The 21,066-nt window shown below is 43.7% G+C and overlaps 1 protein-coding gene across 1 annotated transcript in view; it reads left to right on the top strand.

Annotated features, from left to right (window-relative positions):
* Positions 1-909: 909 nt before the first annotated feature.
* Positions 910-21,066, top strand: part of DPYSL3 (dihydropyrimidinase like 3) — a 103,538-nt gene continuing 83,381 nt past the window's right edge. The window contains exon 1 of the mRNA XM_036894628.2: positions 910-1,362. Within this exon, the coding sequence (XP_036750523.2) occupies positions 982-1,362 (381 nt within the window). The 5' untranslated portion in view covers positions 910-981. The remainder of the gene's footprint in view (positions 1,363-21,066) is intronic.

The raw sequence follows: 21,066 nt of genomic DNA, 5'->3' as shown, positions 1-21,066 counted from the left end.
ACGTGGCAAAGTATGGGTTAGAGTATATGTGGGTAGGTGCAGGGAAGAAGATGAGTGTGTGAGAGCCCGGATATACATAAGTAAAATCTGTGTGTCTGAGGTAGCATGGAAGGCAAAGTCTTTGCGCATTTTTGAGGTAAATCAGAATTTATGTGTGAGCCCAGGTGTAATGTTCTGACTGAGGTAAACCTGCCCTTGAGTCAGCCTGTGAGGTATCAGCCTGGGGTTGTCATAGGAGCACAGGGTAAAAGTTTCTTGCAAGGCAAAATCTAGGGATGTTTGCATGTCTGTGATCAGTAATGTAATCGTGAGGCAAATTACCAGCCAGTAAAAAGCAAAATCAAGGGGGCTGTAGATGAGCTAAGAACAGGTTTAAGTGTAGATTGTAGTCGATTATAGGCTCTTGTGATTGTCAGTGAAGAGGGTCCCTCTCTGTCTCTCACTGTCTGTCTCTGCAAACCAATTAGAAGTTCTTTATTTGAGGGTGCAGGTTTCCAAGGCAGATTCTAGAACGGGGAGCAATTATGAGACACTTTGAAGATGAATTATGGGTGAGCAAAGTTTAAGACTGTGATGGTGAGCCTGAGTGTGAGTGTGAGTGTGTGTGTGTGTGTTCGTGAATCAGCCCTTGGCTCTTAGGTCGGCGCACCTGAGCCAAGCAGGTTTCTGTGCTTGAGGGGGGCAGAGGGGCTTGTGTTTTGCGGGGCAAGCTCGGGAGTCGGCGCGGGCCCGGCAGGGTGTGTGTGCGCGTGTGCGCGCCCCGTGGGGCCGGGCGGGCGGGCAGAGCGCGTGTGCGCGCCCCGTGGGGCTGGCGGCTCTCCGACGGGCGCAGGGGGCGCGGCGGGCTCCGGGCGCGGGGGCGCGGCGGCGCGGAGGTCCGCCCCTCGGCTCGCGGGCCCGGCGGGACCCGGGCAACGCCTCCCCCGCGCAGGCTCCGGGCCGGCGCGCGCCGCGGCAGCCGCCTTCCGCGCCTCCGGAGCCATGGCCGCGGGCCGCAGGGGCTGGGACGGCGCCCGCGAGGACGACCTGCCCGTGTACCTGGCGCGGCCGGGCACCGCGGACCAGGTCCCGCGGCAGAAGTACGGCGGCATGTTCTGCAACGTGGAGGGCGCCTTCGAGAGCAAGACGCTGGACTTCGACGCCCTGAGCGTGGGGCAGCGGGGCGCCAGGACGCCCCGGAGCAGCCAGGGCGGCGGCCGCGGCCCGGCGAGCCGAGCCGGGGCGGACGCGGACCCCCCGCGCAGGGGCCGCGGCCGGGAGGAGGGCGGGGAGCCCGCGCCCGCGCCGCCCGCGCCCGCCGGTGTGGAGATCCGCAGCGCCGCGGGCAAGGAGGTGCTGCAGAACCTCGGCCCCAAGGACGAGGTAAGGGGGCCCGGCCCCTGTCCCCCGCCCTCGTTTCCTTCCCAGCCCGGGCAGCCGTGGCCCCGAAAACTTTCTCCCGCTCACTTTGCACGGGACAGAGGGCCGGGAAGGGGAAAGGGGCACCCTCCACAGAGGGCGGCACTACCTCCTGCCCGGACCCGGATTCGCGCGTGCCCCCAATTGCAGCGTCTTAGTGCGCGTGGGACCGGGGACGCGCGGGTCCCCCCGCTCCCTGCTGCACCCCCGGGCCCTGAGATCTAGGTGGGTGTGTCAGCCCAGCCAGCCAGCAAGGCTTAGTGATTCCCAGCCCTTCTCTGGTCCGATAAACCACCAGCACAGTTGTCTCGGCCCCCCACCCTGGCCCTAGATTAAATCTCAGCCCTGTCACCAGAGCGGCGGGCACACCGGTGCTGGGGAAGCGGAGACCTGTGCATAGCTTCCGGATGCAAGTACAGGACGGGCGTTCTGCCCTCTCACTCCTCAGACAGCACATCTGTCCCTGGAACTTCTGGGTGTGGAGCCACTAGACTAAACACCCAAATCTCCATGCCTCTTTTTTGCCTTAGATTTCACATTTGTGTTTGAAAAGTGTGTTTGTGTACGTAGCTTGGCACAAGACTGGGTACCAAAGGGATCCAGCCGTCTCTGGAAGAATATCATTGTTACTTTTGAAAACAGGCGAGAGTATAAAGGGTGCCCGTTAAACAAGCGCGAGCTGCAAATTTCTGGCTGTTTTTACATGTGCCAAAGCCAATTTCTTCTGTATGTGTATTTTTGAGAAACTCGTGTCACACCTAACTGACCGAAGGCATGGCATTGAAATCCAGCTTGACCTCTTTTATCGGTTTATTTCATAGAAAATCGTAATTGTAATTCAGAAAATTCGGGGCTTGGGCAGGGGTGGAGCATTCAAAGTTCAAACTGATGCTTTTGAGTTGGGGAACGACAGTAATGAGATACATCACCCTTGTTTAGATAATAGCTGAAAAATCCATCCGCATATATTATTCTGCACTAATACTTTTATGAATAATAACCTGAAATGGAAAGGCCTGCCCCAGAGCAATTACAGGTAATGCTTACCCAAGTTTAGATGTTTCTCCCAAATGCAGTGAGCCAGTGAAAGGCTAGCACATTTCTGGAAAGTACTGTTTAATTTTTGGAGGTTTAAAAAACCAACAGAGCTTAAACTGTTGACTGCCCCAGGAAAGTTTGTACTGTTTCAAGGTGCCAGAGGGGAAACAATGTCAGTGACCCTTGGAATCATTCATTTAGTTTGTGATTTTCCCATCATCCTTAGAATACAGGATTCCCGTAGGCCCTGCTCAAATACCCCTTTAGGAAAAACTTGTGATATTTTGGATGGGCTCTGACCGTCCAAACTGAAGAGTGGCCCTATAGGAAAGTTACTGCCTTTCTTCACATTGGAGTTGACCAGTATTGAAATGTTCCTTCCCTGACTCAAGGGTGGGAGAAGTGGTGGGAAAGGTCTGTAACAATTGCCGTGAGTCAGGGCTATTCCCTTTGCTGGAGCGCTCCTGATGTAAGCCAGAAAATATGCCTGGTTTGCGAGATTTAAGAATGGTAACTGGAGAAAGGGAAAATGTTCCTCGTTCAAAACTAGTGATTCTCTCCTTTTCCTTCCTTTTGCAAACCCTATACTTTTGGCTCCTAATTGAAAAATAATGATACAACCTAAGCATCAGCAGGATTGCTAGAGCTGCATGGTTATTTCTAAGCTCAGTCTTGCTGTCGGCTTCATCCAGGCCGTATTATTATCTCTCATTCGGTTGAATCACACTGTTGGAAGAGACAACAGAGGTATCTACTTTTGTACCTGATTATTGCCTTGAGGATAGGGATTTAGGTTTGGATGTATCTTTGTGGCTGAAATGCCTGGCACATTGGAAGTACTCCATGCATGTTTGATGCCTTAAACCTTAATTAAGCCATATTTTTTGCTACTTAGATTCACAATGGTCATCTGACCTCTGTTTAAATAATGCCATTTTCAGTGAGCTAGCTATTTCATGAAACATCTTTTGGACATCTTTACTTTAAAAAAATTAGATTAAGCCCAAATCTGCCCACTTGTAGTTTCTATAAACGATTCTTAGTTCTGACCTTTGGAAATGTAAGAATAAATATGTTTATTTATACTGAGCTATTTCAATGATTTTAAGCGTGTGGGCTCATGTATCTGTCAGAAAAGGCTGGGTAGTGCCACAGTAACAAGCAATCCCTAAATCTCAATGACTTAATCAAACAAGAACAGTTGATTTCATGCTCATGCTCTTTGTCTAGCATGGGGGGCAGCTGTGTATATCATTGCCCCTCGGGGGCCTGTATGGATGGAGGTTTACACATCCGTGGTGGGAAGAGCACGTGTCAAGTTGCTCACAGACTCTTGAACTCCCACACTGCCGTCAGGAACATGACACAGATGCACATACCACTGGCCAGAGCAAATTAGTAGTCCATGACCAACTGGAAAAAAATTGGGAAAGTGCAGCCTTACTGTCATCCGTAAGACAGAGGTTAGAAATATTTGGAAAAGAGCTTTGCTGTCTCTCCCAGATCTGGGGCTAGACTATTAGGGTGAAAACTTGTTTCAACCCTTACAACGTATGCCACTGTAAGTGTGTAACTTGGCCTCTGTGCCTCAGTTTTCTCATCTGCAAAATGCAGATGACAGTGACCACTTTGCTAGTACGTACTCAGTACATATTGATTACTATTACTCTTTGATTTTGACTGCCCTTGATATGCTTGAGGGCAAATAATCACATTCTCTCTATAGTTTTTCTTAGCCTTATCATTCCTAGCTTCCTCAGCCTTCCCTTGTATGGTAGCCTTTCATCATTCTGATTTCCTTTGCAGGTTATACTATATTTTGTAAATACTTTTCTAAAAATATAGTGTCTAAAAGTGAACACGATGCGCCAGGTGGGATATGGCCACGTCAGAGTGTATTACGGTAGTTCCTTTCCTTGATTTATACACAACCTATGCTTCTGCAGTGTAAGATCACCCCTAATAACTCAGTATCCATGTCCTGCTATTGTCTTTAGAGTAAATTCCCTTCCATTCAAGCTTTCAGAAACTTTTTCACATAAGCTGCTGTTAAGCCAGGACTTCGTCTCCATTATATGGTGTTGCACCTGAACTTAAAACCAAAAGAGAAAAGAAAGTACTTTAAATGATAGGATTTTATTTTTCTTCCCTCTAGGATACTCATTGCCACCTTAATTCGTCCTTCTGTTATATCATGGTAGTTTTGAACCTTCATTTTGTGATACAACATTCCTGTGCCTGGCTTTGGGTCATCTGCGGAGTTGCTGTTCAAGTGCTTTCTGTGCGCCTAACATAAATACATATGTTTTCCTTTTTTTTTTTGTTCTCACAGGAAATGATCTTACAGATAAGGCAATTGAAACCCATAGACTCAAAAGTGGCTAAGCCCCAAATCACATAAGAAGTGGGGAACCAGAATTCAGACTGGTTTTCCTGAGTCTGTCTTCTTCCCAGACTGGGAGGCTGCCTCTCTAACGTGACTCGGTGAGCCTGACAGGTCGTGTGCTGCGGGGCAAGGGCAGGTCCTCCCACCACGCCTCTGGAGACCTCGCTCCCTCTTGCTGCAGCCATTGTTCAGGTCAGGATGCGTAGAGATGGGCTGGCTGCTCGGCCCTTGAGGACGGCTGCTGCGAACCCTCATTCTTCCAAGTTGATTGTGAAGTTACCAAAAGATATATTTTTTTAATTGTCTTGATGAGCTCAAAATACGCTTTGTCCCTAGCATACCTACTTATTACCTCCCACCTTAAGGAAGTGAGTTAATGAATAAATACACAATGAAGGAATTAAATAACCTAAGTGTTTGACAGAATAAAAGTACAAAAATGTCTCTGAGTTGTATTTCAAATGTCCAGTTTCACATTTGAGGCACGACTCGGGGTTTATACTGTTGCTCAGGGGCCACCTGTGAGCACCTTGTTGAATGACGTAGTTAGGTTTTTCCGTCATGATCACTTATCCCGCCAAATGCTCCGTGATTGGCACACTCCATTTTTTATTAATAATCTTTGATAGTAGTGAATAGAAAAGCAATTCTAAGTAAAAAGTAAATCGTTTCCACCATTTCTCAAGGTACTTCCAGGATTTTTTAGCAGTGAAGAAATTACTAAGGGAGAATTATGATATATGGTCTGCCAGGAAGAAATGATCCTGCTAAGACTGTCATCCAGTGGAAACAAAGTAATGGCATTGTGATTCCACGGGTCTACTGGTGGCCCCCTTTCAGGAGCAGTGGGTCCTTTCTAGTTCCCTGCTTCCCACATGGGCTACTTTTGTGCAAAATGTTTCCTTTGTGAAGGCAGCAGGAGTTCTGGGTATAGGAGGAGAGAATTTGAAACAAGAGATGTTTGGCTCTTAATTTTTTACCATTTGTCATTTGCCTTTTTGGCCCTGGGTAGAAAATTTTCAAAACAATTTAGAGACACTGAAGTTCGCCTGCTTACCCTGCACAAGGGAAGACAGCTGGAAATAGAATTCTAGGTTTATAAAGGCCTTGCTAGTCAGAATCCAGATACTGTAGTGTAAATACATTTTACAAGGCTGCTCTGACAAACGAAAGTTTGCACTTAGGCCATGATAAAAGGCTCCTGCTTACCTGGCCCTCGGGCCACATTTGAATCTGGGAGGGTATTTACTTACCCAAACTTGGAAGTGTTTGAAACCTTTCAGAACTTTGGCTTAGTTTGACCGTAGGCATTTGAGGAACATTAAAACAAGTGCCTTCCAAGTAATGCTGTGATTGGCAGCGTTCCCTCAGTGTAATGGTCCCTGGAGACACGGTTCTGCCGGCGGGCTCTTGTAAGTAACGTCTAAGACAGCCAGAGAGGACTGTCTGTCTGTAATGCTTCTCTGTCCGTGATCTCTGTAGCTGATTCTCTGTATGATTAATGTCCACTGGGCATTATTCCTACAAACAATGTTCCTGTGAGACGGTGGATAGAGCTTGCGGGGGATTCAAAGTCTGGCTGAGGAGCCTGCGGTCTGCAGCTGGGAGCTCAGCCTTCCATTTTGGAGAGGAGGCAGGAAGGCCCATTTCGGCGTGTAAGCACTTTTTAAAAATTAAATTTCTGTGAAAATGTAATGGTAAAGCTTATCTATATAGTCTTAATATGGATTAATGTGGCATTCGAAAAACAGTTCTACACCATGAAAAAACAATGAGATGAGGCAGGAAAGACCAAGACCAAACCACCAGGTAAAAACCTTTGTAGCCTCAGCTTAGAAGCCCAGCCTTTAGCCAGCTGCACAACTTGGGCAGTTACCTCCCTTGTCTCTCAGCTCTGGCGTCCTGCTTTCCAGAATGAAGAGGCTGGACCGCTGGTCGCTACAGTAGTGGTCTGTACACTTTTTTGGTATGTACACTTCAGTGCAACACTCTTTTAAGCTTCTTTCTATGTGTACATGTATACATACATGTGCATATGTAAAAGTTACATACACAGATAATATATCCATGTCTAATGGCCATGACGCCGTACAAAAAAGAACAAGTAAAAAAGCAGAGATATCAAAGTAAATACACATATAAATCCAGATGTTTTTTTCTCATACCCTAAGTGGCTCATCTTACCCATCCAGTTGGAGAAGTGCTTATAAATCTGTAATCCTTAGACGAAAACCACAGCAGTCAGGGATTCTAATATCATAGTGGTCAGTGAGCTCACTGTCAGTCTGAGGTCTTCAGTGATATATGCTCTTTATGGGCCAGTTTTTGAGAGAAGAATTCAAAAGGCTACAGACCGTGTGCTAGTTAGTGCCGAGTATATTTTCTTTATAAATACACATGTGGGGAGGGCCAGTGGGGTGTGGATAACAAGGGTCCCCAAATCCCCAAAACAATATATTGAGGGGTTCCCAAATCTTCCTTTACCCACTAATTTTTTCTTTACTCACTTATTATTTTCACTTATTTATTTATTATTGTTTACTCATAACATTTATTAAGCACCAGCTATGCCCAGTGCACAATAAAAAACCAGTGTTGGAGAAACAAACATAAACAATAGGAAAGCAAAAGCTGTATTTTCTCATAGTATCCCAGAAAAAACGGCCATCAGCACAACTGTGTATTTTTTTCACATCCGAGTATGTAGGGGACACATGTATTTTTCATTCCAAAAATAAAAGTGGGAACACTCGGTATTATCTGTTTTCAAATGGTTTATTTTTTTTGCCACTTTTAAAAGCATTTAATGAATGTTATTTCTGAGCAGTTTTAGATTCATAGCAAAACTGGGTGGAAAAAACAGTGATTTCCTGTATTTCTTCTGTCCCCACACATGCACCGCCTCCCCTGTTATCAACATCCCCCACCAGAGTGGTGCATTTGTTACAATGGATGAAACTGTTTGGACATATTGTCACCCAAAGTCCATAGTTTAGGTTCATTCTTGGTGTTGTACATTGTGTTGATTTTGACAAATGTATAGTGACATGTATCTGCCATTAAAGTATCATACAGAGTATTTTCATTGTCCTGAAAAGTCCTGTGCTCCTCCTGTTCAGCCCTTCCTTCCCTCTAACTGCTAGTAACTCTGATCTTTGGGCTGTTTCCATAGTTTTGCCCTTCCCAGAATGTCATGTAGTTGGAATCATACAGTGTGTAGGCTTTTCAGATTGGCCCCTTTCCCTTAGCAACACGCATTTAACACTCTTCCCTGTCTTTTCGTGGCTTGACGCCTCAAATTTCTTCTTAGCACTGAGCCTGTTCCATTGTCTGGATGGACCACACTTTATCCCTTCACCTACTGAAGGCCATTTTGGTTACTTCCAAGTTTTGAAACTTACGACTAAACTTGCTATAAATATTTGTGTGCAGCTTTTTATGTGGACATACATTTTCAATTCATTTGAGTAAATACTGAGGAGTGTGATTGCTGGATCATATGGTAATGGTATATTTAGTTTTGTAAGAGATCTCCAAGCTGTCTTCCAAAGTGGCTGCACCGTTTGCATTCCCACCGGTGGTGAATGAGAATTCCTGTTGGCTGCACACCTATGTCAGCACTTGGTGTTGCCCGTGTTTTGGATTCTCACCCTCCTAACAGATGTATACTGGTACCTTGTTGCTGCTTTAGTTCGCAATTCCCTAATGACACCTGACATTGAACATCTTTTCACGTGCTTCTCATCTGCGTATCTTCTTTCACAGGTGTCTGTTCAGGTCTCTTGCCTGTCTTTTAATTTGGTGGTTCACTTTCTTATTGTTCAGTGTTAAGAGTTCTTTGTATATTTTGTATAATAATTATTTATCAGCTGTGTCTCTTGAAAATATATTCTTCCAGTATGTGGCTTGTCTTCTCATTCTCTTAACAATGTCTTCAGCAGAGGGGAAGGTGATTTTTAATGATGTCCGGCTCACCCATTATTCCTTTCATGGATTGTGTTTTTGGTGTTGTACCTAAAAAATCACTTCCATACCCATGGTCATCTAGGTTTTCCTCTGTGTTATTTTCTAGGAGTTTTATAGTTTTGCATTTTACATTTAGGTCTGCGGTCCATTTTGAATTAATTTTTGTGAAAGGTGTAGGCCTGTGTCTGCCTTCTTTTTTTCTTATTTTTGTCCAGTTGTTCCAGCACCATTTGTTTAAAAAGACCATGTTTGCTCCATTGTATTGCCTTTGCTCTTTTGTCAAAGATCAGCTGGCTATATTTATATGGGTCTATTCCTAAGCTGTCTATGCTGATCCATTAATCTGTCTCTTCTTCTGCCAGTAGCACTGGCAAATCGCTGTCTTGATGACTATCGCTTATAGTAAAGTCTTGAAGTTGGGTAGTGCCAGTTTCTTGGAGCTTTTCACCATTAAGTGTGATGTTAGCTGTAAATTTTTAATAGATGTTCTTTCTCAAAGTGTGGGAGTTGCCATCTATTACTAATTTAATGAAAATTTTTATCATGCCTGGGTGCTAAATTCTGTCAAATGCTTTTGCTTCATTTGTTGATCTAATCATGTGGGTTTTTTTTTTTAAGCCTGTTGATGTGATAGAGTAAATGAATTTTCCTGTGTTGAACCAGCCTTGCGTACCTTGGATAAATCCCACTTGGTCATGGTGTATAATTCTTTTTATACATTGTTGGATTTGATTTGCTAATATTTTGTTGAGAATATTTTGTACCCATGTTCATGAGAGTTATTAGTGTCTAGTTTTCTTGTAATGTCTACCTGGTTTTGGTATTAGGGTAATGTTGGCCTTGTAGAATGAATTAAGGTGTATTCTCTTTGCTTCTAAATTCTGGAAGAGATTATAGAGAATTGGTATAAATCTTCCTTAAATGTTAGAGCTCACCAATGATCTTTCTGGGCCTTGTGCAATTTTGGAAGGTTATTAATTTTTGATTAAATTTCAAATAAATATAAGCCTATTCAGATTGTCTATTTCTTTCTGTGTGAGTTTAGCAGATCATATTTTTCAATTGTATTTTCAAATTTCAGATTAAATCTTTCAAATTTAAATTGCATTTAAACTTAGCACATTTTATTTCGGTTATCATATTTGTGGATATAGAGTTTTCGTAATACTCCTTAACAATTCTTTTAACATCTGTGGGCCCTATTGTGTTGCCGCTCTTTCATTTCTCATGTCAGTTATTTGTATCATCTCTCTTTTGTTTTTAGTTGTCCTGGCTAGATGCTTGTCAGTTTTATTGATCTTTTCAAAGAACCAGTTTTTGGCTTAATTTTCTTTACTGATGTCTCGTTTTCAGTTTCATTGGCTTATGTTCTAATTTTTATTCTCTCTTTTCTTCTAATTTTTATTCTCTTTTATGTTCTAATTTTTATTCTCTCTTCTGCTTACTTTGGATCTAATTTGCCTTCTTTTCCTAGTTTCCTAAGGTGGAAACTTTGACTATTGATTCTCTTTTTTAATATATGCATTCACTGTTACAAATTTCCTTCCAAGTACTGCTTTAATTGCATCCCACACATTTTGCTACGCTGTATATTCATTTTTACTTAGCTCAAAATATTTTTAAATTTCTTTTGAGATTTCTTCTTTGACCCATGTGTTATTTAAAAGTATATTGTTGAATCTCCAAGTATTTTGAGATTTTCCAGTTATCTTTCTGTTACTGGTTTCTGGTTTAACTCTTTTGTGTCTGAGAGCACACCGTACAGGATTTCTCTTAAAATGTGTTAAAGGGTGTTTTATAGCCCAGAATGTGGTGTATCTTGGTGAATGTTTTGTGTGAGCTTGAGAAGAATGTGTATCATGCTGTTGTTGGCTGAAGCAGGCTGTAGGTGTGAGTCATACTCGTTGATGAATCCCACCGTGTCCTCACTGATTTTCTGCGTGCTGGATCTGTCCATTTCTGATAGAGGGGTGTTAAAATCTCCGAGTATAATAGTAGATTCATCTATTTTTTTTCCTTATCGTTTTTGCCACATATACTCTGATGCTCTGTTTCTAGGTACAGATATGTTAAGAATCATTATGTCTTCTTGGAGAATTGACCCCTTTATCATTACGTAATGCCCTTCTTTATGCCTGATAACTTGTCTGCTTTGAAGTCTGCTGTGTCTGAAATTAATAGAGCTACTCATGCTTTGATTAGTGTTAGCATGGAATGTTTTTCTCTATCCATGTACTTTTAATGTATGTGTGTCCTTACATTTAAAGTTTGTTTCATGTTGATGAGGTATAGCTGGGTTGTGTTTTTTTATCTACTCTGACAATTTCTGTATTTTAGTCATTGCATTTAGACCATCAACACTCAAACTTGTTACTGAGATAGCTGGATTATTGTTTATTGTATTTGTGTATTTATTGTATTTATTCCTACATGTTGTTCTTATTTTTGTCTTCCATTTTTTTCTGCCTTCTGTGGTTTTAATCGAGCTGTTTATATGACTCCATTTTCCTCCTTTCTTAGCATATTGCTTATACTTCTTTCTCCCCTTTCTAGTAGTTGCCCTAGAGTTTGCAGGATAGTTTACAACCAAGCCAAGTGCACTCATGTAACTCTATACCACTTCATAAGTAATGCAAGTACCATATAATAACAATATTCCCTATTCTTCCCTGCCATCCCTTGTATCATTGCTGTTACTCATTTCTTTTGTATATGTGCATGCATAAACATGTAGCATATGTTTTATATATACAACATATATATAATTGAATCCATTATTGTTATTATCATTTTGCACAAATGTTCCATGTTAAATCAATTAAGAATAAGAAAGATAAAAGGTTTTGTTCTGTTCCTTTATTCAGTTTTTCTTTCTTTGGTTTTCTTCCTTTTTTAAATGTAGATCTGTTTCTGACATATCTCATTTTCCTTGTTTCTGAATAGCTTCTCTTAACATTTTTGGCAAGGAAGGTCTACTGCCAACAAATTCCCTCAATTTCTGTTTGTCTGAGAAGTCTCTGTCAGAAATCTAAGACTGGTGGGTTTTTCTCTCAACACTCAGGTATTTCAATCCATTCTCTGCTTGTTTGCGTCGTTTCTAAGGATAGGTCAGAGGTCACATTTGTTTCTCTTTGCTTCTCTCAGGATTTTTTCTTTATCTCTGATGATCTGAAATTTCAATGTGAAACTCCTCAGTGTGGTTCTTTTTGCCTGTCACTGAGCTTCCTGGATCTGTGGTTTGCTGTCTGACATTCATTTGGGGGAAATTCTCGGTCATTACTGCTTTAAATATTGCTTCTGTTTCTTCTTCTCTTTCTGGTATCCCCATTATGTGCATGTTACACATTTTGTGGTTGGCCCACAGTTCATTGACATTGTGTTCTGCTTTTTTCCATCTTTTTTTTCTCTTTGGTCAGTTGTGGAAATTTCAGATTAGATCTTCAATTTCAGAGATTTTTTTTTTCCCCTCAGCCATGTGTCGTCTCCCAATAAGCTCATTATAAAGTATTCTTCGTTTCTGTTAGTGTTTTTGATTTGTAGCTTTGTTTTGTATTATTTGTTAGAATGTTCATCTCTCTGCTTATAATTTATATCATGTCTTCTTGCATGTTGTCTGCTTTTTCCCTGGAGGCAGATTAATCAGGTTTTGTTTTTCCTGAGTTCCTGGTCTGGTAATTCTGACATTCCTGCCTTAATCTCATTCTGGTTCTGATGTTTGTTCAACTCATCAAACTGTGTTTTTTTGCCTTTTGGGATGTAACTTTTTGTTGAAAGATGGACACAATTTACTGGGTAAAAGGAACTCTAATAAATAGCCCTTTGGCAATGTAGTAGCTTGGTGCGGATGGAGGCGGGGCACGGTAGTCCTCCTGCAGGTCTCAGCCTTTGGTAGCCCGCGCCCCTGGACCGTGACCCTCCCCAGAGGTTGTCACCCCTCAGATGGGGCAGGCTGCTGGAGGCGTCCGGAGCTGGGCATTTCCCTTCCCCTGCAGGGCAAGCTAGATGGAGCCGGAGTTCGCTGTTTTCCTTCTCTCCCGTGGACCAGAGTGGCTGTGCTGGGAATTCCATGCTCCCCGTTGGGTAGGTTGGGCCCTGGTAAAGCAGCTTGTCCTGAGCGCAGGCCTTGTGATAAAGAGCATACTGCTCTGGTGTATTTCAAAAATGGTTCCTTTTCCCCTCCCCCTGTCAGAGCAGGAGAGGATTTTTCTCTAATGTCCATGAACTGTAAGGACCCAGTAGCGCTCTTGGAAGTCAGAGTCACAAAACTGGGGAGGCCCTCTGATTACTGGGTCCGTGCAGAGTTCTTAACTTTCATAATATTCTGCATGGAGCCTCCAGCGATTCATCAGTGCTAGTTGAGGTTTCCCTGCCCGGGCACTGCTTCCTGCAGAAGAGCTCGCCCGTGGGTTGTGATTCTCTGCGTCCACCTGTCTGTCTCTCCAAGTCTGGGGCCAGCTGTCAGCTTCCCCTGCGACGTCACCTTTATGCTGGCTCTAGGAAGAGCTGTTCAGGCGTCGGTGTGCCCAGCTCCTCGCCCGCTGCAATGGAGTGGCAGCGTCTTTGCTCTCTACGTGCTGGGCCAGAAACCATAAACCATTTTTAAACGTAAGTGATTGTGGCGTCGTTACACAGCATCAAAGGTTTTCCGAAATATACTTTACCATGGCTATCTACTACTCTGTATTTAATTACTTTTTCCATTTACTTGCACATTTATATTTTTATTTTCAGTTTTGATTTCACTTTTACTTTCTCTTCTTCGGCTTTTGCAAATAAGGGGGCAATAGACCTCATTCTAACCAAGTCTTCGTGTAAATTCATTTCATGGTCACGTGCCAGTGGAAAACCCCTAGAAATGGTCGTGTATGGTGTGGTCGCCCTCACGCTGCGAAAGTCCTGAGCATAGGTTAGTTGTGTCCCGCGTGACATTTCAGAGGCAGGACTCCGGCGTAAGCCAGGGAAAACTTCTGTGCAAATCCTACCGGGAAACTGGGTGCAGCCTGGGCCTCATCGCTCACTAGCAGGTGAACAACGGGGATAAAGTGAAAGGTGTGGGAAGATTTTAAATCTTGGCTGGAGATAAAAACATAGAAGGAGGCATAAAAGGAGATCCACTGAAAGAATTTTTCTCTACCGAAGTAGTTCTCCTTGTACTCTCTTGGAATCTTACTTTTCCTTGGGCTTGGGGGCACAAAGAAGTTCCACTTGGGGAGTGCCTCTCCATGCAAGGCAGCCCTGCCCCTGCTCCTCACAGAAACTGCAAAACAGGCGTTTGGATCTATGTCGTCTGGAAGGGAAACCGGCACTCAGAGAACTGACCTGACCTTCTGCAACCATACAACTAGAAATAGAGAAAGTCTGGATTTAACTCCACAGACTGTCTGATTGATATTTATACAGCACTTTGTTGTTCTTTTATATGGTGGCAGCTAAGCATAGGTGTAGCTCGGGGTCCAGCACCTAGATCTGGTTTAGTTAAGAGAATTATCCAAAATAAAATGTGTACTAGTAGGATTTTCTGGACAGTGAAGGATCGGGCTTACAGAATCAACATAGGAAAGCCAGATGTGGTCAGGTCCAAAAGGTGAACACAGGAGCGAATGTGGAAAACATTAGAAGCACTGAGGCCCTAGAAAAGGGCCAGGAGATAGAGAAAGGGAAGGGAGAAATGGGGAAGACTCGGCCAGTTGTGGTGGTGCCCCAAGTGCCTATGATAATTTTTACTGGGTGCTGTGGCTAAATGGTGGGTTGGCCTGATTTAAAGGCACCTGGAGGTGGCTGAGGTGGGGCCCAAATCCAGGTGTTCAGAGACTTGGAGCCTACACACCACTATTCTAGATCATCTCTATTGAGGTCAGAACCATTTGGTTTATTTCCAAGAAGCTAGCCTGTATCCAAATAGACAAGATCAATGCTTATGTTGGGTTGGAAGTAGGCTAGGGAGGGGCTTTTTTCCTCTGACTAATATTCCCACATCCTGTCACTTAGAAATAAATAAATCAGTGAAATGGAAAATTGTGTGCTAAATGGATACTTAATGAGAAGGAAAAAAAATACAGTTAATGAAGGTTAATATCTCACACAATTGGTAGGGAGGGAAAACCTTTCTAGATGTGCAAGTTTTCTCTCATATGCTGAGAGAGGGTCGGGAAGCCAGCCAGTGGCAGCCATGGGGAACTTCTCAGTGAGATCCCAGGGTGGGGAGCAGGAAGTCGGAAATGAGTGTGGGAGGTTGGATATGAAGGCAGCTTCTGGCAAAGCATGCTGTCAGCTAAGAATTTGCAAATGAAGGGTGAGATGTCCCTCAATTGTCTACAATGGGAATCTATAAACTTTTTCTGTAAAGGTCAAGATAGCAAATATTTTAGACTTCGTGGGCTACTAAGGTGTCTGCCCCAACTTCTAAACTCTGTAGAGCAAAGCCATTTACATTTTTAAATCTATGTTTATAAACGCCATTTACAGTATCTAAATGAATGGATGTGGCTGTGTGCCAAAACATCTTTATTTACAGAAATCAGGTGGTGGGTTGGATTTGGCCAAGGGCAATTGTTTGCCAATTCCTGGTCGGCAGAGTGAGTCACAGCAAGTTTTCAACATTGAAAAGATTCAGACATTTGAAGTAGTTATGGTCAAGTATGCAAGATGATCTAAAAGACTCAGAAACACTTGTCCCCCCTTCTGAGATTGGTGGAAGAAATGAAAAATAAATACATATCTGACAATGAACAGGAGGACAATGCAAGATATTTTAGGGAATGCAAAGTCCCAAAGCGGAGGCAAGGTGTCTTGGAGAACAAAGGTAGGAGAAAGGGAGGTCGAGGAGGGTGACCTGAACATGGCGGTGGGAGAGAAATAAATAGAGGAAGCTCGGGTGTTAGGAAGGGGGAGACCAGGCTTAAAAATAACACTTTGCTGAGGGCTAGAAAGGAGAGGTGCGAAGGCAGCAGACACCTGGGGCCGCCAGGAGGAGAGGTGACGCTGGGACGGCAGTCCTCTTGGGGTCGTCACCGGAACATGGCAGCTTTAGGTGCTTGGGGAGAAGGCTAGGCCCCCTCTCCCCGGAGAGCCGTCAACAGAGTCACAGTGTGGAGTTTTGGGAGCTGAAATAATGGCTTGCCCAATAAAAGTGGGATTAAGAATTTTCAGAGAGAGGGTATACCTGGGGGTGTGTGCTGCCTTTTGGAAGATGTGTGCCCAGCGCCCAGGAAAGCTGACCCGGGGTTGGAGATGCCACCGTGGGGGCCCCACCCGAGGCTCCGGGAGGGTCAGTGGCGCCCCATGGCTCGCTGGTTCCTTGGCTCCGCCGCCCACCCACGGGGCCAGGATGAGCCTCTGGAGGCCCCGGCAGTCAGAGGCCTACCAGGTACCCGACTGGGTGTGTGGGTGTGCCCATGGGCACCTGAGGACCAGCCCCCACAGGGGCCCTGTGCCCCCCTTAGGCCCGGGAGGGCGAAGGTGGGGGCGGAGGCTCACGGGAAGGTCTCCCCGATACAAGGCGGACACCCCGAGCTGGGCTGTAGAATCCCAGAGCTCGGAGCCATTTCAAAGATCATGTGTCCCCTTCACCTTGTGAATAGGAACATAGGAAAACTGAGACCCCAGGAAAGGAATAAGGATGAAGAATAAAGATTACCAAGTTCTTTTTTTTTTTTTTTTTTATTGAAGGGTAGTTGACACACAGTATTACATTACATTAGTTTCAGGTGTACAACACAGTGATAAAACATTTATATACATGATAATTCTAGGTACCAGCTATCACCATACCAAGTTGTTACACTATTTTGACTATATTCCTTATGCTATACATTACATCCCGGTTACTTATTTATTTTACCATTGGAAGTGTGTATATATATATATATATTTTTTTTTTTTGTGAGGGCATCTCTCATATTTATTGATCAAATGGTTGTTAACAACAATAAAATTCTGTATAGGGGAGTCAATGCTCAATGCACAATCATTAATCCACCCCAAGCCTAATTTTCGTCAGTCTCCAATCTTCTGAGGCATAACAAACAAGTTCTTACATGGGGAACAAATTCTTACATAATGAATAAGTTACATGGTGAACAGTACAAGGGCAGTCATCACAGAAACCTTCGGTTTTGCTCATGCATTATGAACTATAAACAGTTCAAATATGAATACTCATTTGGTTTTTATACTTGATTTATATGTGGATACCACATTTCTCTCTTTATTATTATTATTTTTAATAAAATGCTGAAGTGGTAGGTAGATACAAGATAAAGGTAGAAAACATAGTTTAGTGTTGTAAGAGAGCAAATGTAGATGATCAGGTGTGTGCCTGTAGACTATGTGTTAATCCAAGCTAGACAAGGGCAATAAAACATCCACGTATGCAGAAGATTTCTCTCAGAACGGGAGGGTGAGGTTCTAAGCCTCACCTCTGTTGATCCCCAATTTCTCACCTGATGGCCCCCCTGCGACTGTACCTGTCTTAGGTTGTTCCTCCCTTGAGGAATCTTACCCGTCTCTGGCTAACCAGTCATCTTCCGGGGCCATACAGGGAAATGTGAAGTTGGTAAGTGAGAGAGAAGCCTTATTGTTTGAAAAGGTTAGCTTTTTATTTCTTTGCATATTTATGCCCTGTGGCTTCTATGCCCAACATTTGTCTTGAGGTATCTTTACCACTTGGAAGAATTATGATACTCGGTAAATTCGATATGAGGCACGAATTCTATTTAAGGGTTGTAGTTAGGAAGGAAGAAGAAAAGCTATAGAAGTAGCAGGCGGCAGAAAACATGGGAAGATTGATTATTTCTTTGACATATCTTCTTGTAGAGTAACTTCAGCATGTATAGGTTTTAAGCTACTACTTAAATTGCGCACACACATTAACATAATAGGAGTATAGTTACATAACCAAAGCATACCTGTAATTACCAGCCATCTCCAGTGAAACCAAGAAAACCAGTTAGGCACCTTAGGCATTTGTGAAAACTTATCTATGATATGGTGGATATTGTCCAACTGAACTTGAACAGTCTGAGAGAAATCAGACAAATTAAAACAGTCCATTCCTGGGGACTGTTCACATCCCATATGTTCTTTTAACAGTAAATAGTCTTTAGTTGTAAGAGTTTGGAGCGCTACAATTTGCACTTCTCCTAATTCTTGGTTGAGTTCCAACAGTATAGATCCAGTCAAATTTGTTGTTTTACTGTATGCACAGGCCAGCTTAGATATCTCCTTCATTCCCATGGCAAGTCCAGGAACTGGTGGGATGAGTGCATCTACAGCTGTAGCAGTGCGTGGATCTTTGTTGGGGTTTTTTGATGATCATCTTCTGGCATGAGTCTTCCAGAGAGTGCTGATGTTGCAAGTTCTTTTTCATATCGTATCTTAGTTCATTTTCTGGGTAGCCCAATTAGGCTTTGATCCTCTGTATAAACACAAACAGACCCTTTGCCTACAGTTTTATATGCCCTTTATACTCTTGTGTAGAACTCATTGGAGGTCACCACACAGGAACTGCTTTTTTTTTTTTTTTTAAATCATTAATCTACACTTACATGACGAATATTTTGTTTACTAGGCTCTCCCCTATACCAGGTCCCCCCTATATACCCCTTTACAGTCACTGTCCATCAGCGTAGCAAAATGTTGTAGAATCACTACTTGTCTTCTCTGTGTTGTACAGCCCCAAGTTCTTAATATATGCCAGGCACTGTTCTTTTTTTAACTGTAATGAAATACACATAACATAGAACTCACCATGTGAACCATTTTCAAGTATGACTCACTGGCACTAAGCACATCTCCAGTGCTGTGCAGTCATCACCACAGTCCTGTTCCAGAACTTTCCATTACCCCAGAAGGAAGCCCTGTCTTCATTAAGCAGTCACCCCCCATTCCCTCCTCCCTCCAGCCCCTGGCAAACACTGATCTCCTTTCTGTCTGTAGATCTGCCTGCCCTGGACAGTCCACGTAAATGCAGTCATACAGTATGTGGCCTTTCTTGTCTGGCTTCTTCCCTTTAGCACAATGTTTTCAGGTTTTACCTGTGTTGTAGCATGCATCGGTGTTTCATGCCTTTTTGTGGCTGGGGAATATTCCATAATATTCCGTTGTATCAAGACACCACCTTTTGTGTATCTTTTCACCAGCTGATGAACATCTGGGTTGTTTCTCCTTTGGGGGCAGTTGTAAATATTGTGCCAGGTACTTTTTAAACCGTTTTACATTATTAATTTAACACATTAGAAAATATTTAACAAATGCACAAAAACCCTTGGAAGGAGATACTGTAAGTACACCTGTTTTATGAATGAGAGGAGAGATTAGGTCACTTGCCCACGTCACACAGTCAGTATAATGGGGCTGGTGGGGGAGGACAGGGCTCAGACCCAAATTTCCAGTTGCCCGGCCCGGTGCTCCTGTCACTGTCCCAGCAGCTCAGCTCCCAAGGGCAGGATGGGCTGCTGGCCCCTGACCGCTCTGCCTTGGTGCCCACCACTCCCATGGGCTCAGTGTATTTGGTGTAAATTAGTTGATTTAAACTCCTCTGCTGAGTGATATGTAGGAAACAAAGGGAAGGACTAGAGATTATTTATAAGAAGTGGCTCTATGTATTGTACCAATAAATAGATGAAACCAGCAATTCGGTAACAGGATGTTGTAGATAGTTTACGGCATCTTCACATGCTGTCATACTGTACTACAGAGCCATTAAACATGATCCCATAGAAGTGTATGGTGTGAAACTGTGTTCCTGGTTGATTGAGTTCTTCAGCTCCCTGAAGGAAGGCATTCTTAATTCTTTCATACGAAAACTGAGGTTTAGAGAGGTTAACTAACAGCTTACAAAAACAAGAATTCTGGCTCTTAGCCACAATAAAAATTACATGGCAATTTAACAGGATCTTAGCCGTGGTATGTTTCTGAGCCATGAGGTCATGGTTAACCTGTGTTCTCTTCTACTCCTTCAACAATGTGACCTTGCACTGCTTTTGAAATTGAATGATTTTTTTCCCCTTCAAAGAAGAGAATCCTGTTCAAATTAACCTCAGAACATAGTTGACTTAAAGAAAATATGGGCCACAACAAAGGTACGGCAGGTGCTGGTGAGACACCCTAAGTGGAGGTGGGGTTTTGTGGTCACTCTCTTTACCGTCTCAGCTCTGGGGAGCTATTAATGGCTGCTGGCCAGCCCTCCTCCCCACATAAGCATTTCTGTTTCCCAGCTCCTTACAGAGTTCTTGGGGAGAAGAGAGAGCAGTTAGCACTTCAGGCCCAGTTATCTGCTGCTCTAAGCCTCGTCTTGTGCGATATGGCGGAAATCTGAAGCAGTCAGTACCGTGACTTACACACGTCCCTTCTTCAGCCCCTATCTAAAAGTTCACGGTGCTCTCATTTCTGAATATGGCCAGTGAGCACTGTAGTAAAATGGGCCTGATTTTTATCTTCTCTCCACAGAGGGTTTGAGAAATAACCCTCTTCTCATTGTTAATGCAAGAACAATAGTAGTGTGTTATTGTTTGTTACTGTTGATAGGAACATTAGGAAAATGAGCCATTGTCTCTAAGGACTTAGGTTGTTGATATTTAATTCCAAATTTCCCCTTTCAAGTTCCTGTCCCCTTATTCAATTAGCAACGCCGCGGCTCCACAATAGCTATAATATTGTCATAATTGCCATAGAAACCATCTGTAAAGCTTCACACACAAGATTACACCCTCCCTGCAGGCGGAGGTAGGAAGGCCAGATGGGCTATGAAGGGGGAAAGGCCCTCAGTGAGACATAAATCACTGGTGCCAGGCTGGGGGTGGGGAGACCCCGCAGGGGAGGGCTGGGGAAGGAAGCCACTTCAGGAGGAAGCCTGTTCGGTGCACTTTTGTTACAGGGTAAAATTCCCAAACGAAGTGGCCAGTGCTGCAGGCTCCCTTCCAGGGCCAGTGTCTGTGCCTGGGTCCTTAGTGGGTCCCTGATGTTAATGAGGTTGGATGCAGAGATTCGTCCTGTGCAGGCTGCTGACTTCATGGGTCATCGGCCACAGACAGACAGACAGACGGTCCCGGTCAGCAGCTTTGTGTATGACGATAGGGACAGAAAGTAACATGAAATGCCAGGCCGGACCCTTCACATGAAACACTCTTTGGCCCTTTCCCACATCCCTGAGGGGGGTTATTATTCCTATTTTACAGATGAAGGAACTGGACTATTCTCACTCCCTCTTCCTGAGATCTCTGCCTCATCGTGAGCGTTCTCTGGGACTTTTCCTGGGGCCCTCAAAGTGGGGTGAACCT

The sequence above is a fragment of the Manis pentadactyla genome, chromosome 13, assembly GCF_030020395.1.
Source record: "Manis pentadactyla isolate mManPen7 chromosome 13, mManPen7.hap1, whole genome shotgun sequence".
NCBI lineage: Eukaryota > Metazoa > Chordata > Mammalia > Pholidota > Manidae > Manis > Manis pentadactyla.
Note: the sequence above shows the minus strand (reverse complement) of the source record. Positions and strands in the feature narration are given on the sequence as shown.